Below are 21,220 nucleotides of genomic sequence, written 5' to 3'. Positions count from 1 at the left end.
ACTGATGAGGTGGTATGCTTAGGATCATGAGCAGTTCCTTTCCTTCTCCATACTCTTCTCTTCCCTTCACTCTGGTACAAGTTGATCTTGGTCTCATCTGTCCATAGGATGTTCAAGAACTGTGAAGGCTTTTTTAGATGTCGTTTGGCAAACTCTAATCTGGCCTTCCTGTTTTTGAGGCTCACCAATGGTTTACATCTTGTGGTGAACCCTCTGTATTCACTCTGGTGAAGTCTTCTCTTGATTGTTGACTTTGACACAGATACACCTACCTCCTGGAGAGTGTTCTTGATCTGACCAACTGTTGTGAAGGGTGTTTTCTTCACCAAGGAAAGAATTCTTCTGTCATCCACCACAGTTGTTTTCTGTGGTCTTCCGGGTCTTTTGGTGTTGCTGAGCTCACCGCTGCATTACTTTTTTTTAAGAATGTTCCAAACAGTTGTTTTGGCCACACCTAATGTTTTTGCTATCTCTCTGATGGGTTTGTTTTGTTTTTTCAGCCGAACGATGGCTTGCTTCACTGATAGTGACAGCTCTTTGAATCTTATCTTGAGAGTTGACAGCAACAGATTCCAAATGCAAATAGCACACTTGAAATGAACTCTGGACCTTTTATCTGCTCATTGTAATTGGGATAATGAGGGAATAACACACACCTGGCCATGGAACAGCTGAGAAGCCAATTGTCCCATTACTTTTGGCCCCTAACAAGTGGGAGGCACATATGCAAACTGTTGTAATTCCTACACCATTCACCTGATTTGAATGTAAATACCCTCAAATTAAAGCTGACAATCTGCAGTCAAAGCACATCTTGTTAGTTTCATTTCAAATCCATTGTGGTGGTGTATAGAGCCAAAAATGTTAGAATTGTGTCGATGTCCCAATGTTTATGGACCTAACTGTATAAAGTAAATTGATTAAGTTGTTTTTTTGTTTTTTTTTATTCATGCTTAGAATTCATTTTAAAATACACTATATGATCAAACGTTTGTGGACACCTGACTATCACACCTACAACATACGAGTCTGGCAAATATGCCATTCCAAAACCATGTGCATTGATACGCAATTGAACAACACTTTGGGGCTTTCCAACACTAGAAAGCGTGTCTGTGGGAATTTGGCCCATTTAGTAAAAAGTGCATTTGTGAGGTCTTTTGCTGATGTTCAACGAGAAGATCTTGCACGCAATAGGCATTTGAGGTCAAGGCTCTGTGAAGACAACTCAGGTTCCTCCACACCAAGCTCATCAAACTTTATCATTTTGGAACTGACTTTTGGGCACAGTCATGTCCTAAAACTGTCATCACAAGGTTGGAACCACACAGTTGTTTAATATTTCTTTGTATGCTGTAACATTAACAAGAACCTTCATTGGAAACACCTGCACTCAATAACTGCTGTAGGAGGGGGTGTCACATAATTATTGCCATATAGTATGTGAGATTATCAGGTGTCCACAAACTTTTGATCATATAGTGTATGTTGAGATTTAGTCATAGAGTCGAAGAATATGGCTAGATATTCCAAAAACTGGCATTAGGCGATTGTGCTGTATCTTTTTTTCCTTTTATCTGCTTCTTGAAGATGAGTAAACTGTTCGGCTACGCTTTTGAGGTGTTTAGATTAAAGTAACTTTGTGGAATAATTGAAGTCAAATGCTAAGCAAATAAAGAAAAATGACAAAATAGTTATGATAATATATTGGACCTTTAACCAGTAGCTTTGAAAGACATCTAGTGATCATTCCACTCTACTCCATCTCCTTATCCTTCATGATTCAGCAGCATGCTGTGAGTGCAGAGTGCAGACAGAAATCTCTTTATCTTCGTTCTCACACTTTGTTAAGAAGTTTAGAGCATCTATCCTGTATATTTCACCATTCTAAACAAGCCCAATAGACAAATAAAAAGGCTTCACCATAATCTCCACTGTATAACCAATTTCCTTTGTTTACTCATAACAAAGAAAGTGAAGTTTCCACCTAACCTTTATTCTGCTATCATCTGCTATCATCTTGAAGTGTTTATAACTACAGTATGCTCTTAGTCATTATTGCTTTATTTTTGGCTCCAAAAAACTTAATTTGTAGCTGCTGTGCTCTTATTACCTGCTGATTTCCATTGACCTCTTGGACAAAACCGCTTTGCTGGGCACATTTTTGCATTTCATTAAAAGCATATTTTTGAGCAGTTCTTATGTTGCACAATTTGGGGGATACGGCTAAGGTAGCAGCTATTCTTAATTGATATGGTATCGAGCAAAGTCTTTCAAACCTAATCAGCTCTTTCCATTGCCCATGTGAATATATTTAATTAGATACTTCAAGCTTTGTAGAAGGATGAGTTCTTTCAGTAGCTCAATTTAAAAGCAAGCTCTGGACCAAAAAAACAATGATGAATGTGAGCAGTTATTTTCCTGTGTCAGGGCTTTATTCTTGAAGCATATTGATGGGAAGGGGACCTGTAACAGAAAGAGAACGTGTCTATCCCAACCAACTATTTCTGACTGTTAAAAAGAGTTGTGTTTTTTAGTACATACAGTCAAACTGTGCTCACTTCAATTGTTCAATGATGCAAGGCAAAATCCTGTTTTAATGCCCCTGCACATGATCAGGTATTCAATACCTTCCAACTTTCCAGAAAGGGGGAGACATTTTAAAACAAAGCATGCAGGAATAGGACATAACCCTGCCACCCTTAGTTCCTATACATAGACCAAAATTAAATAATAAACACCTAGGTATTTTCTCCAAATTCAAAAATGTAAAGATTGGATAAAAAAGTTTAGTGTTGTATCAGAAATTTGGTAGATAGTCAATATGTTTTAAAGAGTTCTATAACCTAACCTAAAAAGAAGGGTAATGTAGCACCCTCCTTTAGTAGAATGCAAATTTAGCTTTGGCTCCATCTATAATCAAGGGAAGTTTGTTTGGTCTGGCCTGTTCAGTTTCTCATGGGCTAGGAGTTTGATTGCTTCCCCCTGCCTCTGGATGAAGCTTCCAGAGATTAGGGTGGGGGATTCAAATCGACCAGCCTGAATATTTATTAGGGTCCAGCCAATCCCCGGAGGGGAAGTGTCTAGAATGGGGCTGGAGTGCAGATAAATTGTCCGTGACACCGGAGAGCATGGTCCATTCTCCCCAGGATAGATTCAAAGGTGTAGAGGCTGCTGTTGCCAATCAGCCCATGGACTGAACAGCTGCTATAGGAGGCCTCAGAGGTGCTAGAATCAAAGGCTCAAAAGGACTTTGCTTAAAGCTGACTGTACAACTACACCACAAGAAGGGATCCGGTCCTGGCGCCATCTCACTCCCTGGGTTGTGTCCTTAGGAAGCTGGTAAAAAACCTGCTGTCCTGGGGATGTGTGAGTAGTGACCTTAATTTGATTCTTGAAACTGTGTGCTAGACACTGACTGGGTACCATTAAATGAACACTGGCGCAGGGTGACCATATGCCCAAAGATTTGCCCCATGGTCTTCAGCTGTAGGGCCTTGGACTGTTCACTATGAGCCACTACTGCTACTGTTAGACTGTCATCTGTTCACCGTCTACTGCTGAGCATATTTGGAGTATCCCATCCCCCCAGACCTTCTCCTGTAACAAGGGACAATGGACCCTCACTTACCTGCAAATGCATGAAACGTAACTCTGTGAGCTGATGTTTATCTCTATTTGGACTTGTTCAATATGCTAAAGCAGATGTGGTATTTGTAATTAATATATATATTTATGTATATGTAGAGTATTATCTGCATTTAAACTGACTACTTGAAAAAAAAAGTTTTTTCTTGTTTCTTAAAGCCTTAATCCAGGCTTACCTCTTTCCATGTTGCCTCTATGCTTTTCTCTTCTTTTTATTGTCAGTGGTCCGGCCCTTTCCTCCCTGGTGTTGGTGTGATGAGAACGCTCTCTGTAGTTTGTCATGATGCTTCTGCCAATACCAACAGTAGATCTTCTTATTGGACGGATCCTTGCTAAGTCATGCTTTCAGCTCTGCATCTTAGGACATCCCTGAGAAGAACTGCACACCCATTACATTGTGCACCAAAGATCTCTTTTCACAGCCAGATCTTAAATCGGAAGGCAGCAAATGCTCACCTTTTCTCCAATGGTCCCATCCCTCACTGGTGTCAGCATCTTCTTCTGTTTTCCGCCATTTTCCTTGGCTGGCACAGGATGACGTCACTCCTATGCATGCACAGGTGGCCGTCATTTCTGCACACAGGGTTTGGTCTGGATTCTGTTAGCTGAAATGTTCATCTGCAGTTCAGTTTACATGTGGGGGATCACTGAGAGCAGGCAGGTAAATGAATGTTAGTACAGAAGAAACATGTAACTTCTTCAATAAAGAAACTGCTTCCAGTGAGCAACAGACAAACTTTAGTTCCGCTTGAATACAGGAGGAAAGAATCCTGCAGTGGCCATGTGTCTGCAATTTTAAGAACCTAAAAAAGGTGTGTTGTAACCAAAAATGAAGGGAGCTTTTTTCGAGGATAAAGGGGGAGGGGATAGCAGGCTTTAAAATTTATACATCCTTATGTTGGGCTTGACAAACAGGAACAAACTCTTCCGTATCAGCAAAAATGTATTTATCAAAAAATCTCCATAAATATTATAATTTATCAATCTGCACAGAGTAAATGAGGCAGATTTACTAAAAGAGTTGAACATCTTTTTAGAATGTATGAATATTCACGGCAATTATCCAATCATGTGAAAGTCATGATTAATACCCAATCGTGTACAGATAAAATATGTAAATAGGAATTTTCTTGTCACCTGATTAGATAATTGAAGTGAATATTTACACAATTTATTCTGTAAAGATTCACAATACCTTTAGTAAATTGGGCTTAGTGTGCGTATGTGTGTTTATATAGCTTGCAGAAAAGCATATGTGTAGAAGAGTCTAATTTTTTTAAGTTATTCTTTGTCCTGAGATTTATATGTGTCTGAGAGACGTGTGTCAGAGTAATTGGGCAATATTTGTACAAGGACTGTGGCATATGTGTATACTTTAGGTAGGCTTAGGCTCTATTTAACCACTCCCATTGGTATGTGCCATCTGTCCATCCCTAGATTGTATAATTGCTTTTCTCAGTGTGATTCTGGGTACCCTGGGTTCTTCACAATTCTAGCACTGCCCCTGGTTTCATGTCTCCTGAGTAGTCCCAAACACCAAGAATACAATCTAAAATGTCAACTATGACATATAGAAAGACATATTCATCTTTTCGCACTTACAGTCAGTTATTTGTGTATGACACAATATAAAATTTTAGCTCAAACCCTCCCCTGGACTGCCATCATGCAAAAAGTTTGTGAAATGCATAAAAAGACATAGGGCTTGATTTACTAAAACTGGAGAGTGCAAAACTTTGTGCAGCTGTGCATGGTAGCCAATCAGCCTCTAACTTCAGCTTGTTCAATTAAGCTATGACAAATAAAACTGAAAGCTGATTGGTTTCTATGCAGAGCTGCACCAGATTTAGCTTTAGTAAATAAACCCCATAGTGTATTCACTCTTCTTTGCAGGCTTTTATTTCAGAGAATTTTCTCAATTTTCTTTCACTCTGGTGGCCAACAGAAGAGGAACTTTGCCCAAAAGGGGAAGTTCTGCTTGTATCCACAACCCCTTTAGCAACTGGCACTTTTTGGGATGGGGGGGAACGTGTACCTGGTTTGGACAGCCTTTTGGGACATATCACAGGTCCCATAAGATTACAGGACCATTCACAAAGCACAGCATGGCTTCCACATGTGCAGTGGGAAGCTGGCTGTGCTGGTTTCCCTTGTAGTTAAGATGTGGGCACCTGGGCCAAAGCCAGTTTTAGAATTGGCTCTGGTGAGGACAACACTGGATCCCTAAGTAAGTGTCTTTATTTTAAAAGTCAGCAGCTAAAGTATTTGTAGCTGCTGACTTTTTGTTTTTTTTGGGAGGAGACTGGAGCTCCTTTTTAAGAATAGTTTGTGGATTCATTAACCCCCTACATTCTGGAGTGTTAACCCATCCCCACTTGCCCATTTGTTCTAAGACAATTTGATATCAGCATACACAGCTGCAATCAACACTGATTTTTTTCTTCGCTTAGTTACGCTTTTAGGCAGACCTTACAGTAAAATGCAAGGTCTGCATATTCTGCCTAGGCCTCCTTCACAAACTAGCTATTAGTAGTATGTGTAAAAATATGCTTACTTCTCCCCTGTTATATGTTTGTGATGCCTTGGATGAAATCATACTCCTTCTGGATAAATCCTGGGGAAACCAGAGCAGTCAAATCTGGAAGTGGTTCTGCATTCCCCAGAAATCATCCTGGAAAGTTGGTGGTGTCATGCCCAGTGAAGCAGGAGATAGGGGTCAAGCAAGTATACATCTGGATTTTTTCATTACAGGTATATTTTGCACCTACTAACAGTAGGTGGTTTTAAAGAGGGAGAGGACCTGGGCAATTTGAGCAAGTATTGCATTTTAATACAAGGTCCACTTCAAAGAGAAGTTCAGGATTTAAAAAAAATATATTTAAACTCACCACTGCCTCTACACCAAGAACTGAGAGATCAAAGACTGCTGATCTCTCTGTTCTTGGTCTTCAGAGAGCAGATAGCTGATGACTGTCAGTCACTGGTTCTCTGCTCTGCCCCTCCAGCTCTCACTGAAGCGCTGGCTGTGGAGGGGGCAGGAGTTGCTGGCTCAAGCTAAGAGAGAGATTCAGCCAGTTGTCGGCTGAATACAGGTCACAAGAGTGCAGAACGACATGCACTCCTGTGATCCCCAGGGGAAGGAGCTTTAGCCCTACTTCTCCCTTCAATTTTAACAGCCATATCATATTTCTCAAGTGCACTTTCAGGGAAACAACAATCCTTTCTGAGAAATAAATGCCTGTTGTTTATAGCAATCAGGGGCATGTAGTAGAATGAACAGGATTAGGACCTAAAAGTAAATGATTCTCAGAAGGCTATAGCTAAAGAGGTTTGATGTCAGAATCAAAGTACCGTATTTTTCACTCCATAAGACGCACTTTTTCCCCCCAAAAAATGGGGAAAAATGTCTATGCGTCTTATGGAGCGAATATGGAGCGGCCGGCCTAGTATTCCCCCCGTCGCTGCCACCGTGTTAGAATACCGGGCCAGTCGCTCGGCTCTTCTGTGCAGCAGAACATGCTCCTTGGTCCAACCTGTTCCTCAGTCCAGCTGTGTCCTCATCACCGCTGGTTTCACTAGCTGTCTTCTCTCCTCCGCACCGGCATCTTCAATGTGGGCACTCGACTGTGACAGCTTGCGGCTTCACAGCCAAGTGCCTATTGCACATGCGCGAGAAGAGCTGCGCTTTGTGATTGACCCTGTAGTCTTCTGGGAACTGTCACATGTCCTAGAAGACTACGGGAAGGGAGGACAACTTCCACTTCTGATCGCCTAGGCGATCGCAGCGGACGTGGGAGCGGGTACCTGTCAAATTCGGGTACCCACTCCCCAAAGGTCATTTCCTGCACTATGTCTGCAGTCTCTGGTCACCTCCTGTACTATGTCCGCAGTCTCTGGTCATCTCCTGTAGTATTTCCGCAGTCTCTGGTCATCTCCTGTACTATGTCCGCAGTCTCTGGTCATCTCCTATACTATGACTGCAGTCTCTGGTCATCTCCTATATTATGTCTGCAGTCACTGGTCATCTCCTGTACTATGTCTACAGTCTCTGGTCATCTCCTGTAGTATGTCCACAGTCTCTGGTCATCTTCTGTAGTACGTCTGCAGTCTCTGGTCATCTCCTGTACTATGTCTGCAGTCTCTGGTCATCTCCTGTAGTACATCCGCAGTCTCTAGTCATCTCCTGTAGTACATCTGCAGTCTCTGGTCATCTCCTGTAATATGTCTGCAGTCTCTGGTCATCTCCTGTAGTATGTCTGCAGTCTGTGGTCATCTCCTGTAGTACAACCGCAGTCTCTGGTCATTTCCTGTACTATGTCTGCAGTTCATTGGTTCAAAATATTTTTTTTCTTGTTTTCCTCCTCTAAAAACTAGATGCGTCTTATGGTCAGGTGCGTCTTATGGAGCGAAAAATATGGTACATCCCCAGATTTGCTAGTTAAGACAGACCCTAAATATTTTAGACTTTAGGCTGCATATCTGCCTTTCCTACAATTAGTTATATCAGCAGCTCCTTAATTAAATAATACCCATTTTTTAAATAAATAAAATTAGGGACCTTTAGCAAGAACTAGAAATAAACACCTTATGCCCATAATCTGATATGTCAACCTCACTTTTAAGATATAAATTGTGATACAGTATAACTCTACTATGTTTTGTTTGTTTTAAAGTAGTTGTGAACATACTGAACAATGTTATAGATACTTTGTAATACAGCCATAACAAGGTTAAAAAGTTATTTCATGTGACTGTGCATTTCTTCTTCCTGATAGTGGGGGCCGGTGATTACAGGACACTCTGCAAACACACAGTGTGCCTGCATTCCATGGTCTGTTTGAGCCTAAAGCAAGGTGCAGGCCATGCTTGAACAGGGAGCATGTTCAAGAGGCATTGGGAGGAGGAGTGTGCCACAGGCAAGCTGTGATTGGTTGAGTGGTGTGGTCACTGAACAAATGCCCCAATACAGGCATGCTATGTGTGTGTACAGTATCCTGTACCTCTGAATAGTCACCCAAAGGATGAAAACCGATCATGCAAGCACAGATCAGGTTCTTTAGAGTAAGGAAGAAAGGTGACTGGCAGGATCAGCCAGGTATTTCAGCTGGAAGAAATACATAAAAAACTATAAGACTGTGATTTATAAAATGCACATACTGTATGTGAACACCAGGGGCGGACTGACCATTTGGAAACTCGGGCACTGCCCGAGGGTCCGGGGTCAGTAGGGGGCCCCATGAGATGCCCCTGGTACCTTTTTCATAGGCTCTTTGAGTTTGGGAAGGACTCAGGGGCCCCATGATCCCCTATTGCCCGGGGGCCCCACGAGTTGTCAGTCCACCCCTGGTGAACACACACATAGAAAACAAAAATAATATTTAGGGTAACGTATACTTTAATCATGATAAATAATATGGGATTTCTTTTTTTGATAGTGCTTAATGAGTGATTTGAACCATTCAGGACACCTATTTTCTATTGACAGTAAACATTTCAGAAATGTGTTTATTGAAGGATTATTAGAAATTAGCATTCAACATTCTTTAAGGGATCGATTCTGTCTTGGATAGATTTAATTATCTAGCTAAATTCCAGCATTGCATAACTGAGTATTGTCAGCTGCAGGCTATAGATCCACCATAGTAAGGTTAATTTACTTTATGGCGGTGACTGTATAAGGCACACAATACAATCAAAATGTAAGAAAAATGAATTGTGCTTTTCTACTTACTTGAATAAGCCAGCTTGACTGGCAAGGAATTGCTTTTTTAAACTGAAAGGTATTGTCACGTTTATATGTTCTAATATACTTTTCTTTTTCTTTCTTTTTTTTTTGTTCTTTTCTTTCAGACACAAATAAGCCCTCGGGAAGGCTGGCAGGTTTACAGCTCAGCTCAGGACCCCGATGGCCGCTGCATCTGCACCGTGGTGGCTCCAGAACAGAACCTGTGCTCCCGAGATGCAAAAAGCAAACAACTCCGGCAGCTTTTAGAAAAGGTCAGTGAGCTCCGTCATCTGTTTGTTTTCCCAGATCATAATAGCCACTGCTTTTCAGTCTGGGTTTATTATCTTTTATGATTTGCACATGTTTAAAAGCTTTATTTTTTTTATTTTGATTATTGTACTAAATATAGAGATACACAGATCAGATGTGAGAATAAGCTTTTGTTAGATTCTTTACTAATTAATTGTTTTAATTCCAAGAAGCCAGTGAAATACACACTCTTAAATGTCTAGTTATAAAAGGTTGAACGTCAGATTCACTTTAGGCTTGATATAAATATGGCATTAAATTATTCTCTGTCATATTCAGTTGGATGTGTTCTTGTTTTCATTTGCTAATGTTAATGTCATTATATTTACCATATTTCTAAAGCAACAAATTTGTGCTTTGGGTGGTTATGTCTGAACAGTGGCTAAGGGAGAAATTTAGCTTGGTTCAGGAACCTATGCCCTTTGCTTCAGCCCACAGTATTTTGCCCTTTAAAAAGCCAAAATCAAGCTTTCTTGCCACATTTCACACACTCCCCTTCTTCCTCAGCAACTTCTCTGTTCATATCTCTTGTTTCTCATTTCCACAGATGTGAATAGCAGCCATTTGCATGTGATTTAATATGTTACGCTATGATTTATCGTGTCAATAATATATTTCTGAGCAGAAGCTGTATTTTTACACACAAGTAAAATGTAAGTGAAATGTACAAGGGCAGACATTTATCAGTCTGCAGAAAGCTACGGAAAATGTGCACAGGAGTCAAGATAAAAAGAATTACAGCATTAAGTACACTTACTGAAATAGAAGTACCTTCAATATAAAGCAGTAAGGTAAAAGGGCAGTGTCTTGTGTGACAGAAAAGGTGATGCATATCAAAGTGCTTCTGGCATTGCTTGAGAATATTCATTAACTAAAATAATTCTTGCAGACATCATTACCCTAACTCCTCAAATCCATGTCCTCTTAAAATTTGTTATAAGGACTGCACAGGAAAACCATTGATTTGCTGATCTAAAACCTACGCCTCTCATATTCCACAAACCCAGACACCCCTATCATAGGGGAGACCACTGTCTGTGCCCAGTACAGACTGTCTGTTCATAGTCTGAGCAATACCGATCGACCCAGTGCTATTAACACCCCACATGCCAAGGATAAATATTGAAACCCTATTGCCACTGTCATAAAAGTAATTAGTATTAGCCAAATAGCACAAATTGTGATAATACATACAGTAAGTAGCCAGTGAGGGCAACAGACAGATAATTGTGGTTATACATGGGCAACACATTGGTTATTGCAGCAAGACACTGGCAAAATACTTGGTGCATTGCATAAAAGAAAACTATATTTAGTAGACCATGTATAACATACCATTTAAAAGAGAACAAATGACATACTCAGCAAATATGTTTTGCAAAAAATCAATATTATATTTAGTTAGACAATCACCATACAAAGCTCTTCTCCATTGTCACAGTTTGTCGCTCACAATAAAACACAAAATGCTTTTAACAAAACAGAATTCACTACAAAATAATATACCAGCCCCAACATAACTTTAGTGGTGAGTTTACCTTAATGTGACCCTGTCAACACACCATTATTTCTATAACATAACTGCTCAAAAGAAAAGGCAATATAGTTACTTTTCTAGCTTCCCAAGTGTTGAAAGGCCACTGCTTCGCTATTCCTGGCACGGTGTGTTTTCCACATTTCCAGGTATGTGGAACATCTGCTTCCCCTCCACGCAATGCAGTTTGTGTATATATATATATATATATATATATATATATATATATATATCATACAACAGGGAGAGGACCCTTTCATGCAGATTCAAAGGCAACATTGAAAATACACAAATGCTTTAAATACCACATTTGTGGGATGTCTTTAATGCTTCATGTGGTGCTCCAGAACAGTAGAATATTTAGAGACAGTCTTAATGGCAGTGTACACTGAGAGTGCATATTTGAAGGAGGAATTTATTTACCGTACTTATTTTACAGTTAGCTTAGCATATCATAGCAGCACTACAAACTGATTTATTGCAGTTTGGATATAGTCCTTTAAAATAAAGGGGGAGGGATGCCATGAGATTCCCCTGAAATTCCACTCAGACCCCTATCTAGGCATGATGTCTCGGTGGCCAGGAAAGGTTGTGTAATAAGCATATGTTACTCCTTCTTAAACCTTCCTTAACTAGACCAGGCCACATGCCTTTCAACATTAGAGGGGATATCTTTCAATGTTGGATGGCAATGATTCCTCCACAAAGCACCCTTGTCCTGGTGCTGCACTCCAAGAAGGAGGTGGGGGTAATATTGGGGGACATGGAATCTGGAACCCCCTTTATAATAGTGAGGTGTCCAGACATCTGCCCTCTCCCAGGAGAATGAGTACAGAGGTTCATTAGTACCCGATTCCCTCAAAGAATTAAAGTGTTACTAAATTCAAAACATTAAAATAACAAACATATTATACTCACCTGTGCAGTACCAGTGGTATTGCACAGAGCAGCCCTGATCCTCCTCTTCCCGAGTCCCCCACTGGTGATTTTGGCTCCTCTTCTTCTTCATGTGTCCCCATAGCAAGCTGCTTGCTATGCAGGCACACAGTGTCTGCACCCTCCCTAGCTATATGTCTATGGAGCCGCACTCCATAGACTTACACAGTGGAATTTCGGCCCACTCCCTCCTCACTGCATTTGATTGACAGCAGCAGAAGCCAATGGCTCCTGCTGCTGCTCGCATGCTGGGTGAAGTTGGAGAGAGTAGAGAATAGATGCAGCTATGCACAGCACTAGAACTATTCTCCCCTCTCTTCCCCTTCACACAGGGAAGGGAGGGGGGGGGCAGAGAAGTAGAAAACCTTTTTTACATTAAAGCTGGGAATGTATTAAGGTAAAAGCATTTTTAGGTTTAGTATCACTATAAAAGTACATAAATGCACTCCTAAAAAAGTCCTTTAATTAGAAAACAAATTTTGAAAGGTGTAAAGTCACACCACTCACATTGTGCAGCAATGCAAATCCATTGTAAATTACAGTGTCCAGCAATGTAATTCCAAATCCATCACTAAGACCCGTCATCCATCAATGTGTGAACATTGTATTTTTTCTCATGACAGATCCACAGTACAGTGGTAATTTAAAAATACTGTCAGTGATCCCAAGTGATGTCATCAGCCAGAGTTTAAAATGACAAAAGCACGCTAAAACGATATAGCATTTTGCAGCTATTCCTTTGCCAAAGCTCACATCTTAATCCATTCATCCAGCTCATGGGTCTCCTTTAAATTTTACTGGTGCCTTCTACTGTGTTCTGAAATGCCATGAAGGTCATCAAGAGGAACCAATAAAAGCAGTGGGGGAACCAGGAGATCAACATTCCCAGTAATGTAGGTTTCCCAGCAGATATTGGAGGATAATTTCTACTAAATGGAGCAGCATTTGGTGGCACAAGCATACATTCTTTTCTTTTCAGAGATAAGAGCAATTTTATTATTAGTTTTTCATGAAAGGTTCACTTTAAACAAGGGTAGAACCAGTGTTGCCAATATACAGTGTAATAAGCATTGCTATAATTCCAGGCATGGTATATTTATATTTTTACATGGCTATTTTGGTCCAGCTTGGACCAATGTAACTATGTATATACCATACCTAGCTGATATCCCAGGGAGCTGGAAATAAAAAAAAAATACTGCTATGCTAATTATCTCCATTTGTTTCCAGATCCCATGCATTGCAGCCAGCCTGGTGCATTGTGACTAGAGAGGGTTGATCACTCAGCACAGGTGCAATTCAGAAAATGTTTTGCATTTTCTGAATGAATGTAAAGCATTCTCTAATTGAATAAGATGAGCAGCATACTGTCCCTGCCCCACCTCTCCATTCTCCATCTCATCCAATAGAGAACACTCTGCAATCATTCAGAAAATTTGCTGAATGGTGCCCATACTGAGCAGCCAACCTCCTGTGCTCACGATGCATCAAGTGGGCCACTCAACATGAGACCCGAAAGCATGTGGAGATCACTCAAGTGGTGGTGTTTGCTTCAGTGATTTCCAGCTTCCAGGGACATTGGCCGGTTATGGTATATACATATACCCATGTGGAACCAGTATAACTAAGTAAAATATACCATGCCTGGTTATCTTCTTTTACAAACCAAAAGTCACCAACAAAAACAAAACAGTCTTATAGAAAAGGCCTAATAGTAAGTTTGTTTTCACAGAACAGATTGCAGTTGGTTTCTTAAACTACAATGAACTCACGTAATATGGCCATTTGTGATACGTGCTGTGCTTAGCCAAGTCTATTTTGAAAATAATGTACCTGTGGACTATAGATCCATATACACATAATAAATAATACAATTTTAATATTAGAGCCTATGTTTTAATTAGAGTTCCCATTGCAATGATTCCTTTCCACTCAACCCAGGTGTTCTATTCATTTCTGGCTCAGCTGCTATGCAGACAATTGGGTGAAAATAATTGGGAGTTTGTCTGACCTGAGAAATTAGAAAACAGGTGAGGAAATATCATATTATTTACAGCAGATGAATGAGAATAGAACAGAGATGATTATAATGAATGGTAATCATATTCCTATAGTAAGACTTAAGCTCCCTAGAGAGTGAGGGAATCAGTTTTACTCCAGTCCACTGCCATAATGGATGAGGAGCTGGAGCATAAACTGATAGTGATGAAAGAAAAATTGATTAGCTCAAATCCAATTAAACTCTTTTTTTGTCAATAATTGTTTAAGTAGGAGACCTTTTAGGGCGTATGATGTCTATGAATAGTCCACATCTGTGCAGGGATATTCATATATAAGGGATATGCACTGAAGTGTTATAACCACCATTGAAATATGTTGAATGTTGAGTTGCTGTGGGTTTAATTGCTTCCTGCCTTGTTCAGCACAGCTATGCTGTGCCTATGCAGGTTTGCCTCGAAGGGTTGTTGGCACAGAGCTTTCCAGCATATCTGCACACTGTGTGGTTTCCATTTGCTTTCATTTACTTCCCCATCTCAAGCTGTGAAGGATGGGGCATAGTAATTGATTGGCAATGGCTTAGCTAAGAGCCTGACTATCGTCTGTCCTCACAGCTCCTAGGATTAAACTCAGAATGCTCACATCAGGACAGTGTTAAAGACACAATACTATACTCTAAGTTCTATATACAATATATACAGGATATCAGTTCTATGGAAGGTCAGCAGAAATCAGGACATGCTGGGACTTTTGGTTCTATAACAGTTGTGATATGACAGGTGCTCTTCTCTATCCTCACACATGATGAACGGAGGTTTATAAGTTTCTCTCCATCTCCCGTGGAAGTAAAAGTCCAGCACAAGCTGTCAGGGCATGCTGGGAGTTCTGGTTCCACAACAGCTGGTGGGTGACAAGCAAGGGCGGACTGACCATTTGGAAACTCGGGCACTGCCCGAGGGCCCAGGGTCAGTAGGGGGCCCCATGAGATGCCCCTGGCCCCACGAGTTGTCAGTCCGCCTCTGGTGACTAGTCTACTTGGCAGCTCATAGCTGGCTCCCAGCCTCCACTCACCACATCTGGCACTGAATGTCCCCAGGGGTTGGCTCTTCCTCAGCATGTCTGTCTCTGGCAGGGACACCCCAAGCTCCTTATTGCAGGTTTTGCACTGGCCCTAAACAGCAGAGTGATCAGATCACATTATTAGGAGGAGAAATATGTCCTCCAGGAGCGAGGCACAGTGTACAGAGTTCCCAGCAAGCCACTGCCCGTGAAGAGGAGAGGAGGGAGTGAAGGTCACCAGGGAGACCAGGATGCACTTCGGAGAGACAGTGTGGGGTACCACCACAGAGAGCCCCACAAGTCCTCTGTCCAGTCAATAATGTTGCAAGTTGGTATCAGTAGACGGGGGCCGGGAGGTATCAGGGGGTGGGTGCCAGGCAGTGACAGCCGACGGTCCAAAGAGTGACATTGGGCAGGCAGTGGCAGGATCAGAGGAGCCAGTATGCCGTCAGTGACAGCTGTGATTCAGTGCCTTAGACTTGTTTCATTCATGGGTGCAATGTGTGTCAGGTCACAGTGGGGCTCCCCCCCTCCTCTGGGCCCATGTACAGTTAATACCCTGCACTCGTGGATGATACACCACTGATCCAACCCTATGTCTCAGTGAGGGGATGCTGCATGAAGTTGGTCATACATGATTCAGATTTTTCATTCAACCCAAAGGCTGAACAAAAAAGCTGAACTGATTCCCCCATCCAAACATTTGAGGCGGATGAGGGAATCCTCTGGTGCATTATTGTATTCTGGCAGCAGGGAGAGCCCCCATTATCAGAATGCAAAGATTAGCACTGCAGCCTATTGCCTGCAATGCTGATCAAGCAGATTATATCCAACAGAGCAGTTGAACAAAAGTTGATTGGCAGTGGCCACACATGGATCGAAATGTGTCCAGTCCCTGCTGAACTAGTCGACTTTCATTCCATGTATGGCCAGATTTAGTTACATTCTGTACCCTTTGAATGGAGATTTATTTCCTCTATCTTTCTATCCATCCTAGAGGGTTTACCCAGTAATTCCTTGCAATAGCTATTCATGCTCAATGACCTCATCACAAAGTACATAGGGCACAGCAGCCATAATTGAAAAGATCAAATCAAACACTGCATCACAGGTCAGTAGATACACTTCTAAGATAAAAAGAAAGAAAATAAAAGGAACCACAACAATTGCACAAAATATTAGTTGAGATAAAAACAAGAATTACACTGACTTGTATATTGGAAAAGGAATTTCTTATACACAGCATGAAAGCCAGTAGGAGTCTAACACTGACACCAGGGTCTGTGGTGTAGTGTAGATATGAAATATTTCTTCCTCCATCCACTCCAGGGAACTGGCAAGCAAGGGAGAAGGTTACATACTGATGCCACTGCTGAATGACTCCACAATGGGGCTCCTGGCTCATAGGTGGCACAAGTAAACACTGGCAAGTAGGAGCTCACTTCCTTCTTTCTGTGGACAGTGACTGGTTGCCTAGATGATGTGTTTCGGGAACATGTCCCCCTTTCTCAAGCCTGCCTGTGTACTGGAGCGGACATTCCAATAACAGAGCTACTCGATAACAGAGTGCAGATCTTTAATGCTTTCTGTGTCAAATATAAATAGGAGAGAAGGAAGCAAATATTTTTATGATTGTTGTTACTACTTTTTCATTGCACAATACATAATAAAATGTAATTAAAAAAAGAGATGGCAGTAACACAGGACCAATACCTTTATAAAAATAAAAATATATACTGGTAAGTTAAAACGTGCACATATTGTGACATACATTTAAAAAACAAGATGTATTTAATAGGGTATACACCTAAAAATGTATGTGTATGGATAAGTTACATTTATGTTTTTAATATCATACAACCTCATAATGAATAGACGAAATGGCTACAAAACTTATAAAACCATAAAATAATAAAAAAAAAATTAAAAAAAATACCTAGAAAAATAATCTCAGAATAAATAATATAAATATAGAATGTATTCTCAAGTGATAATGATATATTGTTTTGTGAATAATATTGCTTCTTTCTTGGGGGATAATATATGATGTAGATATAAACATGATTATTGCATTTTTATAAACATCACAAACTTCGTTTCTCATTTTGCTTTAAAATTTATCCAGAGAAAGTTTCAAAGTTACAGGATGATGCTAATCTCAATTTCTTCATTCAGCCCACTTGGGGACATACTCTTCCATAAATGTATCCAGTAGGTTTCAACTAGCATCATTTTAGAAAATGTTCTTTCCCTGTGAGGTTATTGGGCCTCTGTGTTACTATTCTGATGTGTGACAAAATGCCACATGGACATAGACATAAACATAAACATAGATGTTCAATAGAGCATGGATGTGTTGACCACAGTGTCTCCTTGGACGCAAAGCCCCGATAGCTCTTCCTATATATATAAGACCGCAGGGGCAGATCAATCCATATACTAAAAACTGAGTACAGTAATTTATAAACAATTGTATTGTATCAGATTTGTCATCCTTGTCACAAAATGTCTTTTTGACATGGGGATAAAAATACGAGGTCCACATTTATTTTTCCTACAGCAATTTTTTCCAGTATATTGAGAAAAAGTCAGCTTTTCTTTCATCGATATTTATTTTTCTTTTCGTTTACTGGGAGCAATACGATTTTATTTTACATTTCTTGCTCTCTTGAAAATTACCTTTGGATTGTTCAGGAGTACTTCTTACAGTTTTGAATCCTGTTGTAAAATGGGCCGGTGCTTCCTTAAATTTTACTAATTGGCCTATCCTTCTCATTAAAGTGGTTGTAAAGGCTATTTTTTTTTAAATTAAAATAAAAAAGAAGTTATAATTATGTGCTTTGTGCTATTGCACAGAGTGGCCCGTTACCTCCTTTTTTGGGGTTCCCTGCCAGCACTGTCCACTTGTGCTTCCCTGTGGGTGTCCCCTCAGCAAGACATGTGTCGAAGGGGCACCCATGGGGGCTCACTCCTGAGCCAGGCTATGTTTGTCTGTAGACACACACAGCACAGCTCGTCCATTCCTCCCACTCGCTCTTCATAGGATTTGACTGACAGCCGATGGCTCCTACAGCTCTTAGAGTCTCCTGTAGGACCAGGAAGAAAAGAGAAGCAGCGCTACAGATGTGAACAGTGATGGACTAAGGTAAATGTTTAGTGTGGGGGAAAGAGGGATTGGAAGGATTTTTACGTTAATGCAGGTAATGTCTTGAGGTTAAAAAAAAACCCTCTGAGTATATAACCATTTTTAAGTACATGCATTTAGTTAGTGTTGTCTGTCCCCTGCATGTAATATTTTACCTGCACTGTATATCTTACCTGCACTGTATTTATGTATTGCTGCTTCCCCTCACATTAATACTGTCACTCTCTTGAGCTGATTCTCTTTTCTTTCTACTCTCTTCTGATCACCTCTGATCACGGGCTTGTGACTTATATTATCTTTGTTCTCGCCTTTCCTGTACCTTCAAAGGGAACAACTTGCATTCTTTATGACCTATAAAACATCAACATACAAAATTACTCAGGCTGTTCTGCAAATCTGGTTGCATCAATACCTTCCAATCCCAAATATAATGTAACACAATCTAAACAGTCACTCTCTGTTTTAGACAACTTGGCTAATGCAATGGTAGCTACCTTCACTAATCCATCTATCACACATGCTTTCATGCTTCACCATAGCCATGCTGTACCAAACACTGGAAGTCTTCCATTACCCGTGATTTGTTTTTTACAGGAAGTGTCATTAACATGCCAACTTACTTTACTTAAAATGTGTTCCACTATTGCAATTATTTTCTAGTTCTTGTCCAAAAATTCAATTTCACGAGACTTCACTTCTCTTTGCTATTACATCTTAATCATCCCATAACATATTTCTTTTTACAACATATGTTTAGACAGCTTTTACTGGCCTAGACCTTGCCTGCTACTTTATGAACAAAATATATCAAAGAAAAAAAAAGAATGAAGAAAAGTCATCATTGCATCTCAACTTGAATTGACCATTTGATTGTTCAAGTCTTCTCTTCTGTTGATCCATAATTAAAAGGCAGTTTAGGATAAAAAGGGAAAATATCTATGAAATTAAAGTTTTTAAAAACACTAAACGTTTTAGTTCAGAGGAAGGCAAAACAACAATTTCTAGGCAACTATAGGTACTTTTCATACCCATGTGAAAAAAAAAATCCATTCTGACATCATAAGCCAGTCAAATCAGGAGAATGGTATCTGGTGTTAGAACCTCTGTGCTACATGATACAGGGCTGCATGCTATCAGAGAGAGGCTCCTGGTGTAGAACTAGGTGAGTAGACCTCAGTACAAGAATTAGCATTAGTTCTTAGATTAGTGGTTAGGTTAGTGTTAAGATCACTTTATGACTTAGGTTTTGGTTGAGTTAAATTTGGGTGAGGTTTGGTGTGTATGTGGGAGGGGGATGAAGGTTTAGGTATCCAGTTTCTATTTTACCTATTGTTTAAGTGTTAGGGTTGTGGGGTTAATGTGCGGGGTTAAGTATTCTGGCAGGGGAGGGTTAAGTGTTGGAAGAGTGCAGAGTACAGACACACTATGCTCATTTATTCTCAGAGACAGGAGTTTTTTGCCAAAAATAACCAACACATAAATGTTTATACCTAAGAAAAAGCAAATCTCCAGAAGAGATCAATAGCGATCATGTGACAACAGTCAACCCAAGCAATCAGTTCTCGCTACGAAGAAGGGACTATCAGGGAAAATTGGTAAATGCATACAGACCTATGATCAGTGCCTGATCTGATATCATAATACATTTCCCATATGTCATACTACTCTTTTGGTGTCTTTTGTTCTGCTTTTCCTTTTTAATTGTCTGTGAATAATGGTTGGCATATGGTATAGCACTAGTAGTGTATAGAGAGTTAATTTAGAATTTTTAGTGTTAACATATGGTCACACCCCTTTGACACTTGATATGTTATATCTGTGTAAAAATGTTTTGGATTTGAGCACAGGTATATCTATTTCTATGGTAGCATAGGTCAGTGGCCAGACCTGAACCTGTAGCTCTTCTACAACTTGTGTCTATTTGCCCCATATTTGCTCTATATCCACTGTAGCATTTGCATTTTGCAGAGCAGAGTAGGTACTGGCCAGAGAAGGATTACTTTGATGAAGTTGGGCAGCTTAAGCATGTGTTGCTTAGTGGTGTGCAGAGAATTTGTTCAGAATTTATAGTGTTAACATGTGGTTACAGTCCTTTAGCACCTGGTTCACATCAATACGGGTGGTTGTGGGTGCAGGAATCACAGTAAAAATGCACTGCTGTTTGAAAATGCAAGGGGCTGCCATTCATTTAGAATGGTACCCCCACACATTTTTGGGTGCGGGAACTTCAGCGAAATTTCAATGTGAAAAATCAAATGCAGGCCGCAAACACACATAGATGTGAACCAGGCCTTATATATATTTATGTATACATTTTTTTTATTTGAGCACAGGTATATCTTATTTTTGTAGCTGCAAATCTGATGCGCTCTGTGGTCTTCTGGTTTAATCAGTACTCAGTTATACTGGTCTGTACAATCATTGGATATGTCTGCACAATCCATTTTATGCCCAGGAACAAGAGACAATTTCCAACAGAAATTAAACCAGAGGGTATAACAAAAAACAGGCAATAAAAACAGCAGCTGCTCATAAGTGCATTTGGATGGGAACTATTAGACCATTGTATGAGATCTAATAGCATTGATGGGTGTCCATATTCAAGTTTATGAAAGCAGAGGAAGATCTGGTGCTCAGCGTGTACATACTCCAATACAAATTCAATAAAATAAGGGGGGAAAATAAAAATACATCATATGGGGTAAATGGTCTGGTTCAACATGAACTTGCAAAGAACATGATCAAATCATATAACCACACAAGTGGTAAATAAATAAATTAAGAAAGTCCATAAAAAGTCTCTGAGTACTGGAGTGGTTAGTGGCAGCCGTCCTATTGAGCAGGGCCAGCTCTGTATACAAAGATA

The 21,220-nt window shown here is 40.3% G+C and overlaps 1 protein-coding gene across 2 annotated transcripts in view; it reads left to right on the top strand.

Moving 5' to 3' along the window:
* Positions 1-21,220, top strand: part of OLFM3 (olfactomedin 3) — a 340,444-nt gene that overhangs the window by 273,981 nt on the left and 45,243 nt on the right. For both annotated transcript variants that reach the window (XM_089686595.1, XM_089686596.1), the window contains exon 2: positions 9,499-9,645. In XM_089686595.1, coding sequence (XP_089542721.1) covers positions 9,499-9,645 — 147 coding nt within the window. The remainder of the gene's footprint in view (positions 1-9,498; positions 9,646-21,220) is intronic.

This window comes from Staurois parvus, unplaced genomic scaffold, assembly GCF_062004578.1.
Source record: "Staurois parvus isolate SC_StPar_1 unplaced genomic scaffold, SC_StPar_1.0 ptg000402l, whole genome shotgun sequence".
Classification (NCBI taxonomy): domain Eukaryota; kingdom Metazoa; phylum Chordata; class Amphibia; order Anura; family Ranidae; genus Staurois; species Staurois parvus.
The sequence above is the reverse complement of the archived record's forward strand: the minus strand, read 5'-3'. Positions and strand labels throughout refer to the sequence as shown.